The 22743-nt window shown below is 36.7% G+C and overlaps 1 protein-coding gene across 6 annotated transcripts in view; it reads right to left on the reverse strand.

The window, feature by feature from the left end:
• Positions 1-22743, reverse strand: part of LOC139983254 (oxysterol-binding protein-related protein 9-like) — a 38767-nt gene that overhangs the window by 5090 nt on the left and 10934 nt on the right. For 3 of the 6 annotated variants that reach the window (XM_071996682.1, XM_071996709.1, XM_071996720.1), the window contains 14 exons: positions 22079-22246; positions 21526-21576; positions 16695-16721; positions 12495-12521; positions 8313-8397; positions 7848-8016; positions 7163-7224; positions 5574-5736; positions 4855-5041; positions 4062-4146; positions 3533-3643; positions 2992-3196; positions 2167-2245; positions 1068-1159 (listed from right to left, as the gene is read on the reverse strand). In XM_071996682.1, coding sequence (XP_071852783.1) covers positions 1068-1159; positions 2167-2245; positions 2992-3196; positions 3533-3643; positions 4062-4146; positions 4855-5041; positions 5574-5736; positions 7163-7224; positions 7848-8016; positions 8313-8397; positions 12495-12521; positions 16695-16721; positions 21526-21576; positions 22079-22246 — 1511 coding nt within the window. The remainder of the gene's footprint in view (positions 1-1067; positions 1160-2166; positions 2246-2991; positions 3197-3532; positions 3644-4061; positions 4147-4854; positions 5042-5573; positions 5737-7162; positions 7225-7847; positions 8017-8312; positions 8398-12494; positions 12522-16694; positions 16722-21525; positions 21577-22078; positions 22247-22743) is intronic. The other 3 variants (XM_071996688.1, XM_071996695.1, XM_071996701.1) reach the window with 3 other exon arrangements.

A 22743-nucleotide genomic window follows, 5' to 3' on the forward strand; every position in this document is an offset into this window, starting at 1 on the left:
ATGTTGCTCAAAGCAAACTTACAACACTGATGAAGCTAGGACATCCCCCAAGACATGTTTACTACCTGCGTAGGATTACTTGAATAATCAAAATATTCACTCAGTCTAACTTTTGTCACCCTATCACATCTATGTTGCTCAAAGCAAACTTACAATACTGAAGAAGCTAGGACATCCCTCTAGACATGTTAACCACATGAGTAGGATTACTTGAATAATCAAAATATTCACTCAGTCTAACTTTTGTCACCCTATCACATCTAAGTTGCTCAAAGCAAACTTACAATACTGAAGAAGCTAGGACATCCCTCTAGACATGTTAACCACATGAGTAGGATTACTTGAATAATCAAAATATTCACTCAGTCTAACTTTTGTCACCCTATCACATCTATGTTGCTCAAAGCAAACTTACAATACTGAAGAAGCTAGGACATCCCTCTAGACATGTTAACCACATGAGTAGGATTACTTGAATAATCAAAATATTCACTCAGTCTAACTTTTGTCACCCTATCACATCTATGTTGCTCAAAGCAAACTTACAATACTGAAGAAGCTAGGACATCCCTCTAGACATGTTTACTACCTGCGTAGGATTACTTGAATAATCAAAATATTCACTCAGTCTAACTTTTGTCACCCTATCACATCTCTGTTGCTCAAAGCAAACTTACAACACAGATGAAGCTAGGACATCCCTCTAGACATGTTTACTACCTGCGTAGGATTACTTGAATAATCAAAACATTCACTCAGTCTAACTTTTGTCACCCTATCACATCTATGTTACTCAAAGCAAGCTTACACTGATGAAGCTAGGACATCAGCGTAAGTTTCATGATAAAAGATAATTCCAAAATGCATAGAAAGAAAAGTCCCTTATACAAGATGATGAAGCACGTGCTTGTGAGAGTTTAAGATCAACGAAGTATTGACTATGCATCAAGAACAACACAAAACACTGCTTCGAAGGTGCTCTTTATTATCTTAACGGTTATTTTGGTCATTCTGTTCATCAATACAGATAACTCCCTTCCAGATGAGAACAGCCATCTAACACTCACCTTCTGGATTCGTATTCTCTCTGTTGTTCGATTGGTTTGACTTTTTTCTTGTTGATATTCATTGTCTGAGTATCTATAAAGACTTCAGTTCTCTACACAAGAAAAAAGCAGAAGAAATTCTAATGAATCAACATACTATATTAACATACTCTTTAACTTCCATCTGCAGTCCTTTTAAACTTTGTGCCATATATTATTGTTATATCTTTAGATATTATTCTTATATCTTGAGAACTGCTATGTGGGAATCACAGCTTGAAGATTTTTTGATAGGAATTTGCCGACCTATGAGTTCATTATTTTCTCCACTGAACTTTTCACATGTCGAATGTGATAATGTAGCTAACAGCTACGTTGTTGATGATTGTAACCATGGTGAAAGAATGGTGAAAGCCCCCACCGCCACCCCCACCACCAACACCCCCCCCCAAAAAAAAGATACAGAGAACTGTAGGTAAAACTGCTGATCTGTTAAGATGGGCTGTGTAAGATATAACTCTGCAGAGGTTTAAGTTTTTGATGAGCTATGACCAATATTGAGCATGCACCTGAAGATCCCGCTATAACTATACAAATCAGGGTTAACTCCTACGGCTCTATTAAGCATTGTATCTCTCCGATCTAGTGATTCCACATTTGATCAATGAGGGAAATGATAATAATACAGAGGACCATCTGTAGAGATCATCTGTTACATAAAACATCTGTTACGTACGTTACATTCTGTAACAGAGGAAAGTTTATCTGTTCCTTTGATTCCACAAAAAAATTACACCAAAAAGTATGAAACTCAGGTTTCAACTTGAAGGTTTTCAAATTTGCCAATGAAAATGAGAGAAACGTTAACTTTTAAATTAAATTTGTGGGACACAAAATTTTCTGTTCTGCACCAAACGGTGAATGTCATATCAATTAGGATCACCTGGACAATTTGTTTCAATACAGAGTTTGCAGAAATGAAAGGTTTCCAGTTATGTGTGGAGAGATATACACTTCTGTGGTCAAAGTGGTGCCAAGTTAAAATGAAAACGAAATGCATAAAGTAGTTTAAAAGAACTCTCCCTTCTGACACCGTGATGGTGTTCTCTTTAATACTTACACCGTCAGCCCATTTGGCATTCATTTCGGCATTCCATTCGCCCTCTATCGTCACAAAAGGTTTCTTGTCTGTGATGTGACTGAAGGAAAAGATGCAATGTAACAAATCAAAGTTAATGAGTTTGAGAAATAGTACGCAATATTTTGATCACCTGACTAATGTTTGTCCAGGTTAAGTTGAAAATGTAAATTTTGCGGAATTACCTGTAGTCGACAGATTATTAGCGAGAATATAAATGACTCCAAAATTTTACAAGCTTGACAGTATTCATTTAAGTAAGGAAACATTTCATGATAAACCAAACCAAATTTAATTTGTGCAGAAGAGGAAAAGAACTTTAATCCCCTCTTTTATAAAAGGAAAGAACAGGTGGAACAGGTTTGAGACACATGATGCCATGTTTTATTTCCCTTGTTTCACATCCCTATCCACCCCTTCCCTCCCCCCTCCCACTTTTCCCCAGGCACCTGATGCTTGCACCACTGCTAAACATATGTCTGTACTTGACTCCCCAAGTGTTGCCTCATCTGTCCATGTTAGATATATCTTCAAGGGAAACTTAAAGGCATGACCACAAACTTTTATGATTTTTACATCAAGGATATCAATTCTGTTGAAATCAAACTTTATCTTGATGGTTTGGAAAGAATGTATATCACTAAATATGTTTGAGTTGCATGTAGTGAAGTGTCTCACAGTGAGGTAAAGAAGACTATCTGGGGAAAATTTGCATAGGTCATAAAATGCTAGTAACAAATAGATACCGACCTTCTTCAAGACCAACAAAATAAAACTCTTGAAGTGTCGAAATAACAAAATACTCACAAAACTTCTACACTGATCCTATGTAATTTGCCGCCATAAAAGGGTTTTGTGTGGAAGGTCACGTTGGCAGAATACCCAGTCTTGGCACAGCTGATGTTGCATTTACCACCCAATTCGAACCACGGTACGGTCAGAATGGACCTCCCGTAGCCGTTTGGGAATGTTGCAATATACTCCTCTTCGTGTTTCAAGTCTGACACGCAAGCTGCAGAGAGCAAACAAACGACGACTTGATACAAACACCAAGTTTCATAAAATCTTAGACTTTCAAAAATTATGCTTTACAAGTATTTTACAGGAAACTTTCTTTAGCTCTAAATTATGGGCAATTTCTTACATAAGAAAAGCTCAGGACAGTTTCAATACCAGAGCTGTGTTAACTTACCATAAACTGAATTTGGGTGCTGCATTTAATTAGGATGACACTAACATAATTACAAAGAGTAAAAGTGGAAAAAATTCATGGCAATTCAGGATTTTAACCAGTGACCTCTGGATTCACTTTCATAATAAAGTATGAATTTTTTCTTTACGATTTTACCTTGCCCCACCATTTCTACACCGATGGAAAGACCAAGGAATTTTGATTTTGTCCAAATGTGAGCGTTGAATTCCATTAACTTATCGGCACACTCGGCATAAAACGCAGATACTGTAAGAGAAGATAGGTAAAGCTCATGAATATTCATACAAGCACAAAATAAACAGACAATTTCCTAATGCTAATACCTCTCTAAACTCCAATATCATGCTCTCAAATCACTGGTATTGTCAGTGCAAACAGTTCCTAACCTTGATCTGATGGAAACATGATATTCATGCTGCTTGTACCAACAATACAAGGTGCTCTGTTCAAGCGGACCAAAACACTATAGAAAAAATTGTCCCAACTGGGTGAAATAAATCTGTCTTTCACATTTACAAAACAATACGACAAAAATTATTCTTTAATCCAAAGTCTTCATGACACCACATGATATCAATAAAGTTATTTCTACATCACAGTGCTAATTATTTTCTTGAAATTTGAATTTGAAGTTAAGATAAGGTAAAGCTAAAATGTAACATACTCGGTGGATGGTGAGAAACCTGCTCTGCTACAAAGACGACTTGCTCTTCATTACCCCAAGGGACGGGACCGTCTGTTACCTGTTCCTGAAAGATGATATTAGAAAAATAATAATAATTATACAATAAGTCTTACTATTGTGGGGGGGGGGGGGCTCATACAAAGTCCAGTCAACCGTGAATATTTCATATTTAACTCAACGATTCAACATGAACAAATCTAATCTTTGATTCTAGGTCAATGATTCTACCCTGACATAAATCCAGTTCTATTTAATAATTTTGCTGAAAAAGAGATCTTCATTGATAATTGTCGACAAATGACAAAATACACCTGAAATTAATCATTTTCCATTACCCTTAGCTTGACATACTTATGTTTTGTGACGACACCGAAAGGTTGAAGTTCACAACACAAGTTACATTGGGCTACATCCAAATAACAATTTACATTGAGCTACAACAAAATAACAATTTACATCAATTAACCCCCCTCCCCCTGACCCCTTTGAGTGTGTGTGTTTACTACAACTTGGAGAGGGAAACATCTAACTGCCCTTGATCACAAGTTGTACCATACAAAATACCAGGTATAATCACACTGAATGCTAACACCCTTTTAATACTCTATCCAAAATAGCATCGAGTACACTTTTCGCAGTAACAGTTAAGCCACCATTCTTGACCTGTAATACCTGTTATACCTGTAATACCAGTAATTCCTGTAATACCTGTAATACCAGTAATGTATGTGATACCCTCAATTACAACACTAGTAATATTTTGAAATCTTACCAAGTTTTCTATTGGTTTGTTGGGGTTTCTGTTTTCTTCTACATCCCAGACACAGTAGAATTCCTCTCCGAGGAGAGGGTTGTACGGTTTCTTGGCTACGGTGCTTTTTCTTCCGGCATGGAACGATGAAAGATACCACTTTACCACTTGGAGCATTCTGTCCCTTGCATCCGGTATGTCAGAAATACTGAAAATGATGAATTTAAAGCAAAATATGCCATGCTGACTGGTTGTGTTCGTTTTATGTACCATAAATTTCTTTGACAAACATATGTTGAAATAGAAACTATGTTACCTAGCTTCCTAGTAGAGATCCTACAACAGAAATCATTGAAAACCTTACTGCTTAAGATGTGTTGCTGGCTGTGATCTCAAGCATATATATTTTTTTATCATATTAGGGATGAAGGAAACATTGGTTGGTACAAAGGGGCCATACAGAACCAAAGTCACACTAGACGTACAAAGTTAGGCTGATTGGCTGCACATGCCTCAGGCTTTTAATGGTCTGCATACTGTACCTGATTACTGTGAGATAGGGGGCAATTTTTTTTTGGGGGGGGGAGGTTGAACCTAAAATCTTTTGCACGCCCAATTTAGCTCTGCAGACACCCGATTGAAAACCCAAGATAAATTGTAACTATTCTTGACATCAAAACACTTCATTACAAAATAGAGACATCTTAAACTAGTAGAGAAAGCTTGTACGATTAACTCACGTAGAAAATAATTCAGGATGGGCAAAGAAGTCTGCGTACATCTCTAAAAGTGAGCGTTTTTCAAGGATGAAGGTTGGCAGTACGACTTTGGTTAGGTCCATGCCAAGCCTAACCTGAGACAGTAGGTGTGTTATAACACTACCGTGGCTCTCACAGTCGAGAGCTGCCGAAGGAAACGGGAAGAGAAAGAGGTGTGATTAAACAAATAGCGCCAAGACCCAACAGGTCAAGATATTTGATATTTGGCTCAAACATTATGTAGGACTTATGTAGGTCTATGTAGGTCTTATGTAGGTCTATGTAGGACTATCCAGGTCTTATGTAGGACTAAGTAGGTCCTATGTAGGACAGACACAAAGCAGAATCATCATTTAACCGGACAGGAAAAGGAAATTCCTCGACACAAACTATTGCTGACTGATCAATTCTGACCTAGTTCAAATCTCAGCAAAAGAGTAAAATCCAAATTGATCATTCCTTCAAGGACTAATTTAGCAGCTTAGCTACAAAGGAAATGTGTCCACTATGAGATGCTGAGAGAGCTGCAGCTTCATTGCAGCCAGGCTGCATAGGATTATTTAAGTTTCACACGATAGGCACCACTACTCTGTAGAGATAACCTCTACCATGTGATATTGATTCATCCTCACTGTCGCAGGATTTTGCAGCTGCTGCAGCTTGGTGACCTCAGGTCAACACCAAGTGTACAATTTGCATAACATATACCAAGAAAACACTTCAAAACCCTTTAGTATGATACAAACAAATTGTCAGTTACTTTTTTTTTTGGGGGGGGGGGGGGTATCAAACATCTGTTGTGATATGACCTGATGTCCAAAAGTAAAGAAAATGTTAATTTTATAGTCTTGATCAAGGTAGGGCTTTCTCGCACCTCTTTACAACAATTTAACCCCTGGTCACCAGTGACTTATCAGACAAAACACAGTCAGGTGTGTAGCATTCAAACATCGCTGTCGGGGCACTACAATGTCCCCCTGTGGGATTTCCCATAGGGTCCTGACACGAACCAACAAAGGCAACAGTATTTACAAGTTTACCTCTCAGGTCCCCATTTATACACCTGGATGAATGTAGATAAAGTACCTTGCCCAAAGACACAACGTAATGATCTGGTCATTAGTAGGTAGAACCTGCAATACTTGAATCCCAAGTCCATTGCCTTAAGCCATTTGACCAAAGCCGGTGAGCATGATATGAGGGCAACTAGTCCTATAGCAGGTAGGAACAGTTTTATTGTCCTTGTTAAATATCACTATTGTCTGCTAGCAATAATTCTTTGAGTTTTTTCCGCCAGTAAAGTACTGAACATCGTTGAACCCAATGAAATGAACTACTGATTATAAATGATCAAGCTAGACCAAGGTTTTGCAAAATCTGTGAAAAAAGTTTCTTTTGCGGGGGGGGTGGGGCATGAGGGGTGGGGGATGTGCATTGCTTCAGCAATTATTAAAGTAAATACAACCATATTAATAAAGGCTAAGAGATGCTTAGCCCTGTGCCCTCTCCCTCCCCTAAATGGTCCCTACCCACCCACAACTGTGACCCCAGAAAAAAGACAAGACAGTTACCATCCTCTTCAGAGTCATCTGCATAGACGTTTTGTTTTGCAAGAGCACGACTGTTTGTAGTCCTAAATGATACAAAAGGAGAGACAAATATCAGTATTAATGTACATCAGTGTGTGATTTGAAATAAAATAAAAAAGAGGTACAACCAGATATTTATTTTCTATAAAGGGAGACACATCAAAAAATAAAGAAAACAAGAATGATAGTCATAATATTGTTGTGCAAATCAAACATATGATAAACAAAACCAATGAGATTGTCAAAGGTTCAAGAAACAAAAGCAGCTTTCAAGCATCAGGGAAAAAACAATTACTCCTTGTAGACTATAACTCTGAAGAGAACTTGAGGCAAAACAGGTGTGATGTCATAGTTGCAGCACATTTGCTACAGAATTGTTCCACGTTTTCACCTTGGATTGAATACTAAGGTTCTAATGTTACCTCAATGGATGTGAAGATACTGAACAATTTTCCAGTGACTGTGAGTGCATTCATTTGCATAGATCTAGATGACATCAAACCTGTAACTTGCTTCAAGTTCTATTTTTGAATGAAACTTGTCAACTTTTTCAAATGCTGTTAGCTTAAAATATGGCAGGCGGAACCGACTGTTATATTTCAGAGGGAGGGGGAAGGGAGGGAGGGAGGGAGGGGGGAAGGGAGGGGAGGGGAGGAGGGAGACTAACCTATCGTTGGTAACGAGAGACTCCACAGCATCCTCAAATTCATCCTCGCTGCTGGAATACGACCTGGCTGGCATACTTTCCCTCTTGGCAAGATTATTCCTCTGCGGTGAAGTGTTTGCTTCGATACTATCTAAACTAGAGTTGGATGACATATGGGAGGCATGGGCAGCTGGAAGAAATGAAAACAGATATGGCGCAGAGATAAGACTTGATTCAAAAAGCAAAATAGTAAAATATTGACAGAAAATATTGCTATCAATGAAAAATGGAAAATTTAAGAGGTTTTTCTCAAGATTTCAAACATCTGCGATAGCATTCAAATTAACAGTTAAATATACTTTTCAATTAAAGTATCTACATTCTTTTAGAAGTGAGAGAAAATGATACTGCACTTGCTAAGCAACCGGTCACTACGGTACTGTAAACTACAATGTAATATGACGTTTACGCTAGCATAGGACGTACCTTTACTGGAAGAAGGCACATCCACTGGGCTAGAATCTTCTCGTTCATCCTTGCTCATTAAACCATTTACCGGAGAGACCGTGTTCTACAATGAAAACAAATATACTGTATATATAAATTATGTTTGGTTGTACATGTTTAATGACAGACCGGGTACAACAAAGATTGCCAGACCATGCTTCAACACAGGTAGAGCTATGAAAGACAAACATCAACAACTATAACCACCGTTTAACAGAGGTAATCGTTAACTCAATCACAAGACATCGACATTAAATGATATGCAGACGTTAGATCACTTTATGATAATGTATATAAAGACACAATCAAAGTAAATGTACCATCTTCAAAAATGCTATCTACTATATCCTGCCTTTAAAGTTCACAGAGGGGGAACAACAGTTTAAATAGATAACATGATATAATTAACAAACACAAATCGGTACATTCCAACTGCTGGGACTACAGTACCTTGTTTCACAAGACATATTTAAGTGTACAATCAACAGCATACACCTGCAATACAGTATAACACAGAGTTTTCAGGCTCTTAACCATATACTAACACTAAATTACAGTTAATTCAATGCTATACATCTACTTCTTTAATAAAAGTCCCACTAACTCACCACTTTTTTTCTTTCTATAAGAACACTTTATTTTTCCAAGTCCAATACTGTACATAACCCACATGTAGGCCAGCAAACTTGAACGACATGTGTTGTTACAGGTTGAAACACATACAGTTTTTGTACTGGCACTTGTTATTAACACATATATATGAATGGTGACCAGTGCATCAGTGTTGGGGTCAAGTGCAGCAATAAACAGTACAGACAAAATAGGGGCAAGCCACCAAAGAGGGTAATAATTTCAAAACATTTCAAAACGTTTTATACAATCCTAATGTACACAGGCAATGAAGCATGTAACCATACACCAATTGCAAAAACAAACACATATAATGTATATACCACCCAATGAAGCAATCACCTCCCAATAGAAATGGTACCTTCCAATAGAATGGTAGAACCCATCACATTTTAATAGTACTGTACTTCTCACTGGCTAAATCAAATATTACAGTACCAGGCAGTAAACATTATTCAATGGAAGTTTAACTCTGGACAGATTTACAAAGGTCAAGATACTGTAGCTCGTACCATTGAACTTGCAGGCAAGGATGGCCGTTTGAGAAGAGGGCGGGCTTCTTAGAGGCAGGGGGGGACAGGGGTTCATCAGTCCGTGGCAGTAACTGATACTCTTTTTAAGAACATAGCCATAGAAGCTTTGCAATTTTCAGTTAAAGTGGCTGCAAGTTTAACACATGTGCATATTTTGAAAATATTGATGCAGGTTTTCACTTCTCAGATGATATATAAGAATAATTCTTCTGGTACTGATCTCAAGAAATCCTTACTTTTATCCATCCTGAAATATTCACTCCAAACTAAACAAGAAAGAGACAGATATTTTCATTATGATCCTCATCCTGGTCAGCTGAACCCAAAGAGGTCGACCTTTGCAGCTACAGCAGAGAGTTTTATATGTCTTAAAAAAGCTAGGCACCTTAGGACACAGATAGATATTAACACAGCTGTACTGTAAGTACATACACATACCAGCATAGGCAATAAAATGTGACTGATGAAATATGATTTATATACTGCAAGAGAAAACCAAGATGGCTAGCATTGTAATATATATAATATATGTATACATCAGAAGAGTGAGATTGCAGAAATTAAGAGCAGTGTGCACAGCACAGTGAAAGCATGTAGCACTTGAACCCTATAGTGAAAATAGAGGGAATTAATTCATCAACTACTACTGTACTTTCGTATAAAAACTAGCCACAGTACGTTATAAAGATATATAGGTACAGGGGTACCTGGAAATGAGATGGCAGAAATTAATGCAGAATTCAAGAACTGTGGAGGAGCAGCTACAGTACAGTACTGAACTGTACTGTTCTGTACAGTGCAGTACAGTCAGTACAGTGTTAAAGTACAGTACAGTAAAAGTTTGAATACCAGTATAGTCAGTACAGTACAGTCAGTACAGTACAGTACAGTCAGTACAGTACGGTACAGTCAGTACAATACAGTACAGTAATGTACCATTCAGTACAGTACAGTACAGTCAGTACAGTACAGTTAGTTAAGTACAGTCAGTACGGTACAGTACAGTCAGTACGGTACAGTAACGTACCGTTCAGTACAGTACAGAACAGTACAGTACAGTAACGTACCATTCAGTACGGTACAGTCAGTACCGTTCAGTACATTTCAGTACAGTACAGTTAGTACCGTTCAGTACAGTACAGTACAGTAACGTACCATTCAGTACAGTACAGTCAGTACCGTTCAGTACAGTACAGAACAGTATAGTTCAGTACAGTACAGTACAGAACAGTATAGTTCAGTCAGTACAATCATGGTATTTTACACTGGGGGTTGCGACCCTTTCTAGGGTTGCCGAAATATGTTGGAGGGTTGCAACAAATTTTGGAAGAGTTAAAAGCATGACTCTTGTGATTGTAATAATTATGGAGGTGGCCAGGATGGGGGAGGGAGGCAAAGAAGGGGCACAGAATGGGCAAAAAAGGGGTACAGGAGGGGGCCAACAGGAGGGGAGCTATACTGTCATTATCTGGTGAACTAAGTTATCTTCTCCTTACAGCAAGTTTATTTAGTTGGGAGCAGTTGGGGGGCTGGAGAGCAAAAAGAATATTTCCTTTTTAAATTTTCTGAGATTAACGCTGGTTTTGCAACTATGGTTAATGAATAGTGAATTTTGTATAACTACAGCATGACAAGATTGTCTACTTAATAAATATCAAACACACAAGCCACAGCCTTCTGCAGAGCAGGATAGAACTTTTGTCTCGTGATAACTGGAAATGTAAAACAGCATTGAAATTATGACAAGTACACTAAAGTGTCTTTCCATGGTATAGTGAAGAGGCAAGCAGTCGTCTGGTGAAATGACATACATATAAAGAGCGCTGAAGAGTTTTGCATTAACAATATAAAGTTAAAGAAATGAAAATTATTCAAATCATATTAATGTTTCAAATTTAAGTAATCTTCAAGTAATTACTTAGGTACCTTTTTTTCACACATAATTACTTCCATGTTACTTAATATTAAACATTAATGTGAATTAAATAATTTTACATTGCTTTTACTTCGGATTGAATAAACTGATTCCCTTTTCAAGAATAGCAGTGTTATAGCAAAATGTTTAAGTGGCTAAAATGACCAGAGAATGTAAGAAAAGACTAACCTGTGAATATGATAATAATATTATCACAACTTAAAAACAAAATATTGGTTTCCTTATTCTCAGAGTGTATATGGAAACACAAGATTGGAAGTGATGCTATATTATGACAGAAACACTTCTCTCAATATATCGCCTCATACCCATCCATCTCTTTAAAATACTGTAACTGCCCTCCCCTCCCCCATCTATATGTCCCCATCTATATGTCCCCCCTCCCCATTTATATGCACCCATCTATATATATGTATCCAGTCACTCTAACCCCAAAATTTTCCTATCCCCATGCAGCCCCTTGAAAACCTATTACCTCACCCATCTCCATTCTGACCCTTCACAGCCCATAATGCCCTCATGCCCATTTAGCCCCTTCAAACACCCTTGTATTAGTGTACTCTCCATCCCCATCCAGCCCCATCTCCATATATAGATCAAGTATTTTCACCACATCCCCCCCCCCTCTTCGTATAGATCAAGTATTTTAACCAGCCCCATCTCCATATAGATCAAGTATTTTAACCAGCCCCCCTCTCCGGATAGATCAAGTATTTTAACCAGCCCCCCTCACCACATTTTAACCAGCCCCCCTCTCCACATAGATCAAGTATTTGAGCCATTTGATTATGATAAAATATTAAAACCAAGAGTACGAAACATGGCTTAAAAAGAATTCTTAAATCCTACACCATAAAGTTACGCAACCAAGAACAATTTCACCACCGCAATATTTGTACATTTTATAATGCATCATATTCATACATCAACAATGCTTTCCCTTATTCCCTTATTCCCAAATTAGTATTACATAATAAAACAATAGAGAGGATAAATTGAGGAGCAGGCAATGATTTAAGAAGAGACAGAGCAAATGATAAAAACAAATAAAAGAAAGCTTACTTTAACAAAAGATCGGAACGGAACCAGCTACAGTGAAGACGTGCACGAAATATTACAATAACACATATCAAAACAATAAATATTCACAAAAGCATTTAACAAAACAATAAATATTCACAAAAGCACATTCAAAGAAAACAATACCAGGGCAGGGATAGGGTATAAATACAATTCTGGTGGACTTGACTATGTACAGTTTTGAAAGCAAAATAATACAATTTAATCCTCTGCAAAACGTATTCTGCATAAAGATCATAACTTTTCTCTGTAACATTTTTTTTCTCACGTAAACAACAAAAGAACTACTGTACTAAGCTTAAACAAAATTTATTTTTCTTTCCTAATTCATTTCCATATTTTATGCAAAATTTTGATGTTTAATACATCAAGTTCAGGTTAAGGTATAAAATCCCCTTTTCATTTGAAAAAACAGAAATGTTGAAAGCAACTTTCACCAATAACGCCATGGTCAAACATGTCAGTCATTTTGAAAAATCAAAACAACAACCAAAAAATATGAAAGTTAATTAGAAACGTGCAACTTAATATGTAAAATTCAATTTGCAATTAAATATGTAAAATTTAATTTGCAACAACATGAAAACATGATTAAATTAAAGTTGGAGTACAGTACCTAGATGTGACAAACAATGTATTTATGTTAGAGGCAAATCATCCCCAGTAATGAAAAGCATTGGGAAATTACTATGCATGGAGCAAACAGCTGATTAGAGCAGAGCTTAAACAGCAGTTCTACACCACCTCGGGAGTATTCACTTGAAAGCAGACTTCAAACAATCAAACCCAGAAAACAATGTTACCTTTCCCCTCCCCATCCCCACCACAGAAATAAGGCTGTAAGCTTCAAACTGGATTTTTCCAAAAAATGAAATCGAAATATTTGTCCTAAATTTCAAATCTGAATGAAAAGAGAGATCTGTTCTCTGTAATCCGAGGGGAAATCACCTCGTAACAAACTGTGGTCTTCTTGTTTTACCGTTGAGAGAGCTCTTCCACATTCTCTGAGAGATTACTGGATGAAGGAGAATTCCACACAACAATAGCCTATTGTATTTTGGTTTCTTTTTGTCTTCCTTCCTCAATTATCAGATTTTACTCCATTCTTGTATATTTTCCAACATAAACAGAAAATTTCTTTCCATTGTTTTATAAATTAATTATCCAACAACCAAAAGAGCTCTTCTGTGTCTAATGCAGTCTGCAATTTTGGTGAATAACTTCCTACAGAGGTAAGGCGATAGCTTGATTGATGGAATTAAATAAACTGATTATTTCTACAGCATGCAACATCTATGGGAAAACAGTGAAATGACATTGGACTACCAGCAACACCAAAAAATAACCTTGCAAAACTACAACAGCTGTGGAGGAAAAAACCTGATGACAAATTTACTAATGAATTATGAAACCATTTGTGATGATGGAAGCACAAAATCTTTCCCTTAGGTTTTCCAATTTATGAAAAGATTAGCATGGAATAGTTCAAGATGGCATGCAGCACTTTACTATTCCTCCTCCACCTTATTCCATGCCCCTGTATGTTCATTTGGTATAAACTATAAAGCTATACTGTTTACTATGTGTATTTTCTTGAATACTGTTTTGTAAAAAGCATTTGGTCTTTGAGTAACACTTAAACAGCTCCACATTTTATTTTTTTCTTGGAAAACAGTATAACATACAAAAGGGGGGGGTACATAAAAGTTCAAGGTTGAGGTGAACTGTAAAAAAAAATTCTGATTGATCAATCTAGGCTACACTTCTACCTGCTGAACTCTACAAAAGATAATCCCACATGCAAGAAAACAATGGAATGATCTAAATGTGATTCTAACACTAGTACAAAACTAAATGCAATATATAGATATCGTTCACCCATGGCAAAAATGGTAGGTTCCAGTAAGTGTGCATATTGTATCTTTACTGTCATGTGTTATTACTGCTAGCCAATTGGGTTCAATTTTCTCATGCGTCACACATCGTGCTTGAGAAGCAAAAGTTTGTGTACCCTCATTATGAACATTTCATAAACTTTATCTATAAATAGAAACAATTCTTATTTTTACTTCATACTGACTGTCCATACTCCTAGTGCTTTAAAGCGTGACATTAAACAACAATTTGGAAAAAAACACTAGGTCAACTGCAGTTAAAACCTTCATTGTTAGTCCAATACAATGAACCTGTAGCAGGTACAGTAGTTAGCAATGATACACTATAGAAGGGAATAAATATATAACAAAATATAAAGTTTAAAATGTGTACATACAGATTGCAACTTATTGCATCATAAAGTTAAATTTAATATTTGCTAAATATAAGTTACTACAAACTGTTAGTAACATTACATCATTTAAACTTGATATTTTCAGCAGCATAATCATTTCCTTCTTCTCAAAGTTTTGACTATTCGGTAAAACACAAAATTATCCATGACTTGATTTATCCTTTCATAAGTACTTCACGGTACCTCTCCACCTCTCATTTTCTAAATTAAGTAACGGTCTTAGCTCATTTAAATCCTATTTTAAATCCTTGTTAAGCAGCGGTCTTTGTTTTTTTTAGTTATTTTAAACCCTTGTTTAGATTTTATGAAAATGGCTGAAGAAGGAAAAAGGGTGCCCTTTCTGCATAGAAGTGTTATGATATCATCAATCCTAACCCTTACCCCCCCTCCACACCCACCCCACCCCCAAAACCCTGACCATCCCCCTACACTTTCTAAAAATAGATCTTTCAATTCTTCTTAACATTCAAACAGCATGGTACAGTCTCAAACAAATTTTGTTTCCAATTTACTCAATTCTGTACTTAGTCAGGAGTTAAATGTAAACAATATTAAAGAGACTTTATTGTAGAGACAACAGAGGAGGGAATACCAAGGACTGAATACTGTTGGAGTGCCCATACCCAGAGATGAGATGGGGTCTTAGGAGCAACGATACTTACTTGTCTCCACTCTACTCATGCACTTTCCTCATTTACCTAACCTACTTTCTGGTATCATTTGTGGCACTGCGCCCTCAACTCTAACACTGTGACTCCGCCCACCCAGATCCTCCTTCTAAGAATGCCATTCAGGAATTGACCTACTTTATTTTTCCAGTCTTACCTCTGGAAATATCGTGCGAAATAAAGTAGTAATTATTCACAGATAATTTGTTTCAACTAAGAGATCTACAAGTTCAAAGTCATTTTGGATACGTCATCTTGTCATTCAAGATAGCGAGTTCCTAACAGTTTTATAATCCTTTACACAAAAAATAGGTTTGTGTCATGCACAGCTGATGTATTACTTTGTATCGATTGCCAACCGATATGCCTAAATTCTTCATTCCCAGTGCCATTTCAGCGGCTTAATGGAACGGATTATTTTGCCGAGCACCTGCTCCTTCGTTTAGTAGTTGAATATTTATGAGGAATTGACATTTAATTCTCACCTGTAATGGCACTCATTTCCTTCTATTTTTCATTTGTTGTTCTTTGCTTTTATTCTTCTTTCTTTCTCTTTCACTTTCTTTGTTATGTTAAGATCATAAAAATGATTTAATAATGGGAAATAATGATCGTTAGCTTAATAATAGCTTTGATAAATCTTGCAACAAAAATATACCGTGAGACAGAACGTTATCAATTCTTAACTTTCAACAAAGCTCGCTACACAAGCTAAACTCTGAGTCACCTAAACCAGAACCCCGGGAAAAGGAGTTTTAAAGTTTAAAGGTACAGTACCTATGACTTTTCCACAATTAAATTTTCCTGTCCCCTACAAAACTCACACACATTACAAGGCGGACAATTTGACAACTAAATTAATCAGTCAGGAAAAAAAATGCCCTCATTGATGGCAGGAAAATGAAGTGAAGTTGGTTCATGGGTGATTATTATTATATGTATTTTACTACACACACCAGTGACAAGATGGGGAGGGACAGTGAGATGTGGTGAAGAGGCAAGGCAAGGAGAATTGGGTGTCATGCAAAACGGAATGAAGAAAAAAAAAAAACACATCTACAAGGAAGGCAAGCAAAGAAACCCATACAGAAATGAAGGGGGAGAAGACCAAAAATATTGACCATTTTGTTGATTATGCAATATTAACATACATATTCATAATGGGACATGAATACGCAAAAGCTCTTGGATAGTACAAATGACACATGTAATAGGTTTACTTACTTCTAAATTATCTGGACAAATTGCATACTGTCAAGAGACAGAAGAATGACAGAATCATTTTATAATTTTGCTTTTAAAATGAGAGCTCTTGTTTTCTAACCCGCCCGATGGATACTGCTAGAGCAGCAATCCCTGTGCATTTATTGCGCTCCTATGTATGTGACTTGATGCCAGTGAGCCAATGTTTGCTTTCACAGCAGGGAACGGGGGGGTTCTCAGCGATACCTTCAAACTGCAGTAGCTTGGATGGTAGTAGCTTGGAGTTAAGTGTAATGAACCCTAGCATTGGTAAACCATATTAATTCAGTTCTATCCCTGTATTGCATGTTTGTTCAGTATTATTTCTATTTATAAACCCACTGGCTATTTGTTAATTGATCAAACTGTTAAAGACTATTCCAGGAAATGAATATAAATGTGAATCAGTATTTATTTATTTTATTTTTTTAATGTAATGGGTAGTTTACAAAAGTTTCAATCTTTTTCATCATTCTTGATAAAAATATTAAAATCTAGAACCAGTCATGGTATGGAACTACATTTTAATAGAATTTTGGAATGAAACAGGTAGCGAAACATTTACCAAAACTAAATGCTACAAAACCTGTTTTAAGGTAAAAGTGTGGATGAACACCTGCGTACAACACAAAGGCTTTACTATTCCCTCCAACTCCAGCTCCCAGGACCACCATCTAACATACCCCCCATCTGATGGATGAAGGTGTACAGTATTCCTATTCATCCAACGACTTTCTCAACGATAACGAGGACGATAACGAGGACGATAACGAGAACGATAAAGTTGCAGTACCTTGTCCAGCATCATCCAGCTTGTGATGCTGGAGAACAAAGCTGCCTCAAAAACAAAAACAGAAAGAAAGTCCATTGATACCAGAATAAAAAATCCAAGCAAGGACTCCACTCAACACCAAGAGCAGAGCAAGCGATCCTGAACATGTCGAGAGATTATGGTTTTGTCGTCTAGTTTGGAAGCAGGGATGCCCTCCGATGAATAATCTACCACTACGTTGTTTAATGTCTGAAAGCTTTAAATTAACCTAATGACAACTACAATTTGATCTTATGAGGACTTAAGGTCCTCTTTCACTGAAGAATCGTGCAGTGAGTGCCTGTCATGAGTAAACTGATCAGGGTTAAGAGATGTGGGGAGTGGGGTGGGGGTGGGGATAGTGAAGGGTGTAAATGTCACGGTCACATCGCTACTGCCTTGTATCTCATTTATAAGGGATTTCTTTCGATGAAACACAAGAATATATGCAAATGCAGGACAATCTATAGGGAAACGGTTACCTTCCCAAATCCATCATATCATCTAATTTCCAATAAGACTCTTTACAAGTTACAGTATTGAGAGTTGCCTCAAAATGACAATATTCAAGTAAGGAAAAGATCTTAGTAACCCTACTGCTTTATCATACTGCAGAGTACAGTAGAATGCCAATGTTACATTCTGAACATTGTGGAATGTATCTGATAGTGCGAAATACAGTACAAATTTTGGGATTGAACATTGCATTTGCCACAACCGTATAATACAAACATTCAACCATGCGTACTGTACATTGGTTATGGGGAAGACGTGCTGAAAGGTGCACTGTTAATGTTGCAGGCCTTAACAACAACAAAAGACACTGTATTGGTAAAAGACAGTTTTAATACAGGAACAATACTGAGGCTATATGCCCTGCATAATTGTACCTACATGAGTCGTTGGATATGGAATAAATTTATCCGTAATCGATCGATTCTAGGTTGAATTTGTCAGATGAAGACCTTCATATCTATACAGGTCTGGATAATTTAGTACTTTAATACTGTTTTTGACACATTTTTTGCAAACATTAGAAGTCATTTATGTATGAAAGGTGATGATTGAACACAAAGAATTATCCTTTGTGCTCTATCTGTCAAAAAAATGTTAACTACCCCTGCATCATCTCTGGTTACCAGCTTATGGTACAATCAAAGGAGGAAGCTTTCATTCAGTACTGAACATCATACTTCTAGACACATATCTATGTTGTAAAAACAAATACGTCTATGTTGTATGGTATGTTGTATGGACACATGTCTATGTTGTATGGACACATCTCTATGTTGTATGGTACTTATTCACTAAACAAACTATCCTACTCCACTTTTTTATCTAACAGGGAATTACATTTGACCCAAATATTGTGGAAAGTTACAAAATATTCCTGAAAATAACAGAAACATTTAAGTTTGTGCATTTTCAAGGACACATGCGAATTGCCTACTTTCACAACCGTTAATTGTAGTCATTCCTAATTAACTTACTTACATGTCATTCGTTTCTTTGATGAGATTACTCAGCCGACTGAAATAACATATTTCATAACTGAAAGTATGATTTATCAAATTTCTAAATTTAAGCTTTTGGTATGTAACATTCTCAACGACTCTTAAAACACAGGAGTGTTGGTTTAAACTAAAATTAAGATTGCATTCTCCCCTCCACCATGCCCCCCCCCCACTTCCCTTCCTTTGATGAAATAAAACAATGTTGCATAAGGTTGCGAACCCACCTCTACTTTCACAATGATTAATATTCTGGTATTCTTGAAAATCTCGTTCTTTTTGGCAAGGTGGAAAGCGCCCGTTGGGAACTTCACCACTCAAACTACCGATGAAGTGTGCTTCATTGTGACCTCAAAAATCATATATATTTTTCATCACCTGCGGAAAACTTCCAACAATTGTAACAAGAGACCATAAAACTGAAAACATGACTATGCGGTCATGATACTGGCATAATTTTTGAAATGGGCAACATGGCAAGTTTTTGATGGCACTGTAATTGACTGTGTTTTAATTTGTAATATGTATACTACGTTTGGAACTATTTACTTAATTCTTAGCCTTTTTTTTTTTTTTTTTTTTAGTATGGGTGTTTTTAATATTGTTGCTTTAGGCTTTTACATTTTGAGCCTTATTGGTTCTATATATTTCATATTTAGGTTTTGTTACTATTTGTTTTTAGGTTTTACATTTGTAAAGCGATTTGAGCAGCTTTGCTGATTATGCGCTTTATAAATATTACTTATAACTGTCTCGAAACATTTCACAATCCTTCAGTAATCATCTTTGTTTGCCTTCACACCATGATTACATCATTCATACTGCTGTTGCCAGATGCCTTCAGAAAAGCATCATCAAAATTTTAATATCTTTGCCATGAAAAGGATGCTAAGGGAAAGATACAGTCAATTTCCAGCAATGTCGTCAAGCCAGTCAAAGTCAACTCGGGGGGAATATGGCGATATATGGTTGATTTTCACTTTTCATATCAATTTGCTATATTATATAAAACGGGAACAGAGAGGCCGTAAACCACAAGATAGGGCTCATTTCTTCACCAAAAAATCTCGACCTATCTGCCAGTCGTGTGAAAACTTGTCCAACATCAGCAAAGTATTTGTTTATACACTATAACACCTTCCTAAACAGTACCTTCAAAAAATGCACATCTTTGAATGTATTTGTGTACATTAAAAGTGTGATATAATGTAAAATCCCACAGGTACATTGTATTCATCTTATAATGAGAGGCAAAGCTAATCCGTTTTGTTACTCTGTTCACACTTCTGTATTTTGTTGCAGACAAATTGTCTTTCTTCACTTCTTATACCGTATAAGAAGTATACCTGCTACAACTTTAAACGTTCCCACCACCCGCACAAAACAGTTCGGCAACCGTGTATTTTCTGTGACTGGGGCCAGGGTGTGGAACGTCTTGCCGTATTCGGTTGCTAATCAATCCACATTTCTCTTTCAAAAGAGCTCTGAAGACAGTTCTCTTTATTGAGGCCTAAAGGTAATCCTCTTTTTTCTGTCTTGTTGATGTTTTTGTTCATTTGTATGTTTTATTTTTTCCTTGTAAAGCGCCATAGAATATCGTTTTAGTTATGGCGCTCTATAAATGCCTTATATATATGTATATATATATATATATATATATATATATATATATATATATTAGTATAATTTTCTGGGGTAGTTTTATACTCGACATGTTTAACTTGATCTGTTGTTGCTTACATTGTGTGTTTGATGCTCTACGGCCCCAAAATAAACAAACAGAAGGATCAAATTCCCTAATAACCTAGCAACATTTAAAAACAGACAGACAGAACATAAAAGAAAACAGGAAAGCAAAGATTGCACTTCCCTGTCCGATATTGGGGCAGAATCCAAGCAGAGAGCTAACCAACACTGACAGATGCTTTAAATGTGGCTCAATGAGAAAAGAAAAATGTATATATTCTAGGTAAAGGAAGGATTCGTAAAAATCCAAGCTCCAAAATAAAAGTTTACAAATGACAATCAAGATCTATTCCAGGAGATGACAATAACCAGGCTACTAATTATTCTGACGAGCAGGATAAATCTACTCTTGTAAAAAGCAAAACAAAGATGCTCAAATTTGGATCCAAAGGGTGCGACCGGCTGACAAAAAAATTTATAAGAATGTTCTGATCGGTGGCAGAAGAATGACAAATTTTGAGGCCACCAGAGAAGGGGTATCAACGGCAATATCATTTCAGGATTTAATCTGGCTTTTTTTTAAAATATGGTGTTACATCATTATAAATGCCTTTCATTCTCTTGTGTGCAGTTGTGAATGAAATATGTCAAATTCCTTTCATTCTCTTGTGTGCAGTTGTGAATGAAATATGTCAGAGTTATGGATGATACAACAAACCCTCACCCTTCTGCACCGCCACTAACCCCCCACCCCCCATTCCCAAACCCCCGCAACTTAACAAAACAACATTAAGATTGAACTTACCTTTGCTATTTGCAGCATAACAATTCCTTGCTTAATACTTTCAATTACTGCCTGTAAAAACAATCAAGAAAAGAAAAAAAAAGAACAACTTTTAAACTTGCCTAGCAGCAGTAAATGAAAAGTCTTTCAATAGGGAAGGGGGTGGGAAAGGGGTAGAAAAATGTCTAGAGGGGCTACCACATGTGACTGCTACTTTCTTTGTTTTCTTTTCAAAATTATTTGAATATAAATATTAATAGTATATAAACAATATATATAATAGCACAAGATGTTAAAACTGCCTCGTACTTTATACTACGACACCACAATATTGCACATTCGTTTTAAATATTCCATCTAGGCGCTTCTACCATACTTAGACAGCATTCTCCTCAACAGAGTCATTCTACAGGCAACATTTAACCCTTGTAACTAACTTGGGACTAATTCTGAAGGGTCTGAATTTTCAGGACAAGACATCATTTGAAAAGGTCAAGAAATACAAAAGACAAAAAAACAAAGAAATTGGGACAATCCTTGTTGACCTTCTTTAGATGAATCTTTAAGAGCTAACCTTGGCGTTATTTCTCATGCTATCCAACGTCTCTCGTATATTATCTCCCTCCTCCCCCTCCATCTTTTGCTCCAGGGCCTTCACTTGCTCGATGAGAATCTGTAAGTAAGCATCCGCCTCTAACACTTTCTTGTCTACGCCTTTCTCGGATGATGCTCGTCTTGCCTCCTTAAGAAAGAAGAAAAAATAAAATAAATAAATCTAGGTCCTGAAAGCGTACTTCGAAGCCGATCGGAAACTTTGGTAACATTATATAGAGGAGAGTTCCACAAGATATGCGCTTTGCTTTAACAGCCTTAAATGACTTTGCTGATAGTACGATCTCGTGGTTACTTTAAACAATTGATGGTAATTGACGTAAACACAGAACCAGATGCATTTTGCCTCTCCAGTTTTCGATTTTTCGAGAACAAATGCTTGATGATGCAGCTGGTCAAATACAAAATCAAATATGGAGTCCTGTACAGAGGCTAGAGAATATCAGCTGTTCAGAAGCAGCAAGGGGAAAAAAATCAATATGACAAGCAGACAAAAATATGATTCAGTGTTTACCCCCAAAACTGAGATATATAGCAATATTTCATTTCCATGTAGTACTTACAGTAAAAAGCAAAACTAGAAATCAGGGCTGCAAAAATCTAGCTGAAATTCCTGTCAATGCATTT

The sequence above is a fragment of the Apostichopus japonicus genome, chromosome 2 (genome assembly GCF_037975245.1).
Source record: "Apostichopus japonicus isolate 1M-3 chromosome 2, ASM3797524v1, whole genome shotgun sequence".
Lineage (NCBI taxonomy): Eukaryota > Metazoa > Echinodermata > Holothuroidea > Aspidochirotida > Stichopodidae > Apostichopus > Apostichopus japonicus.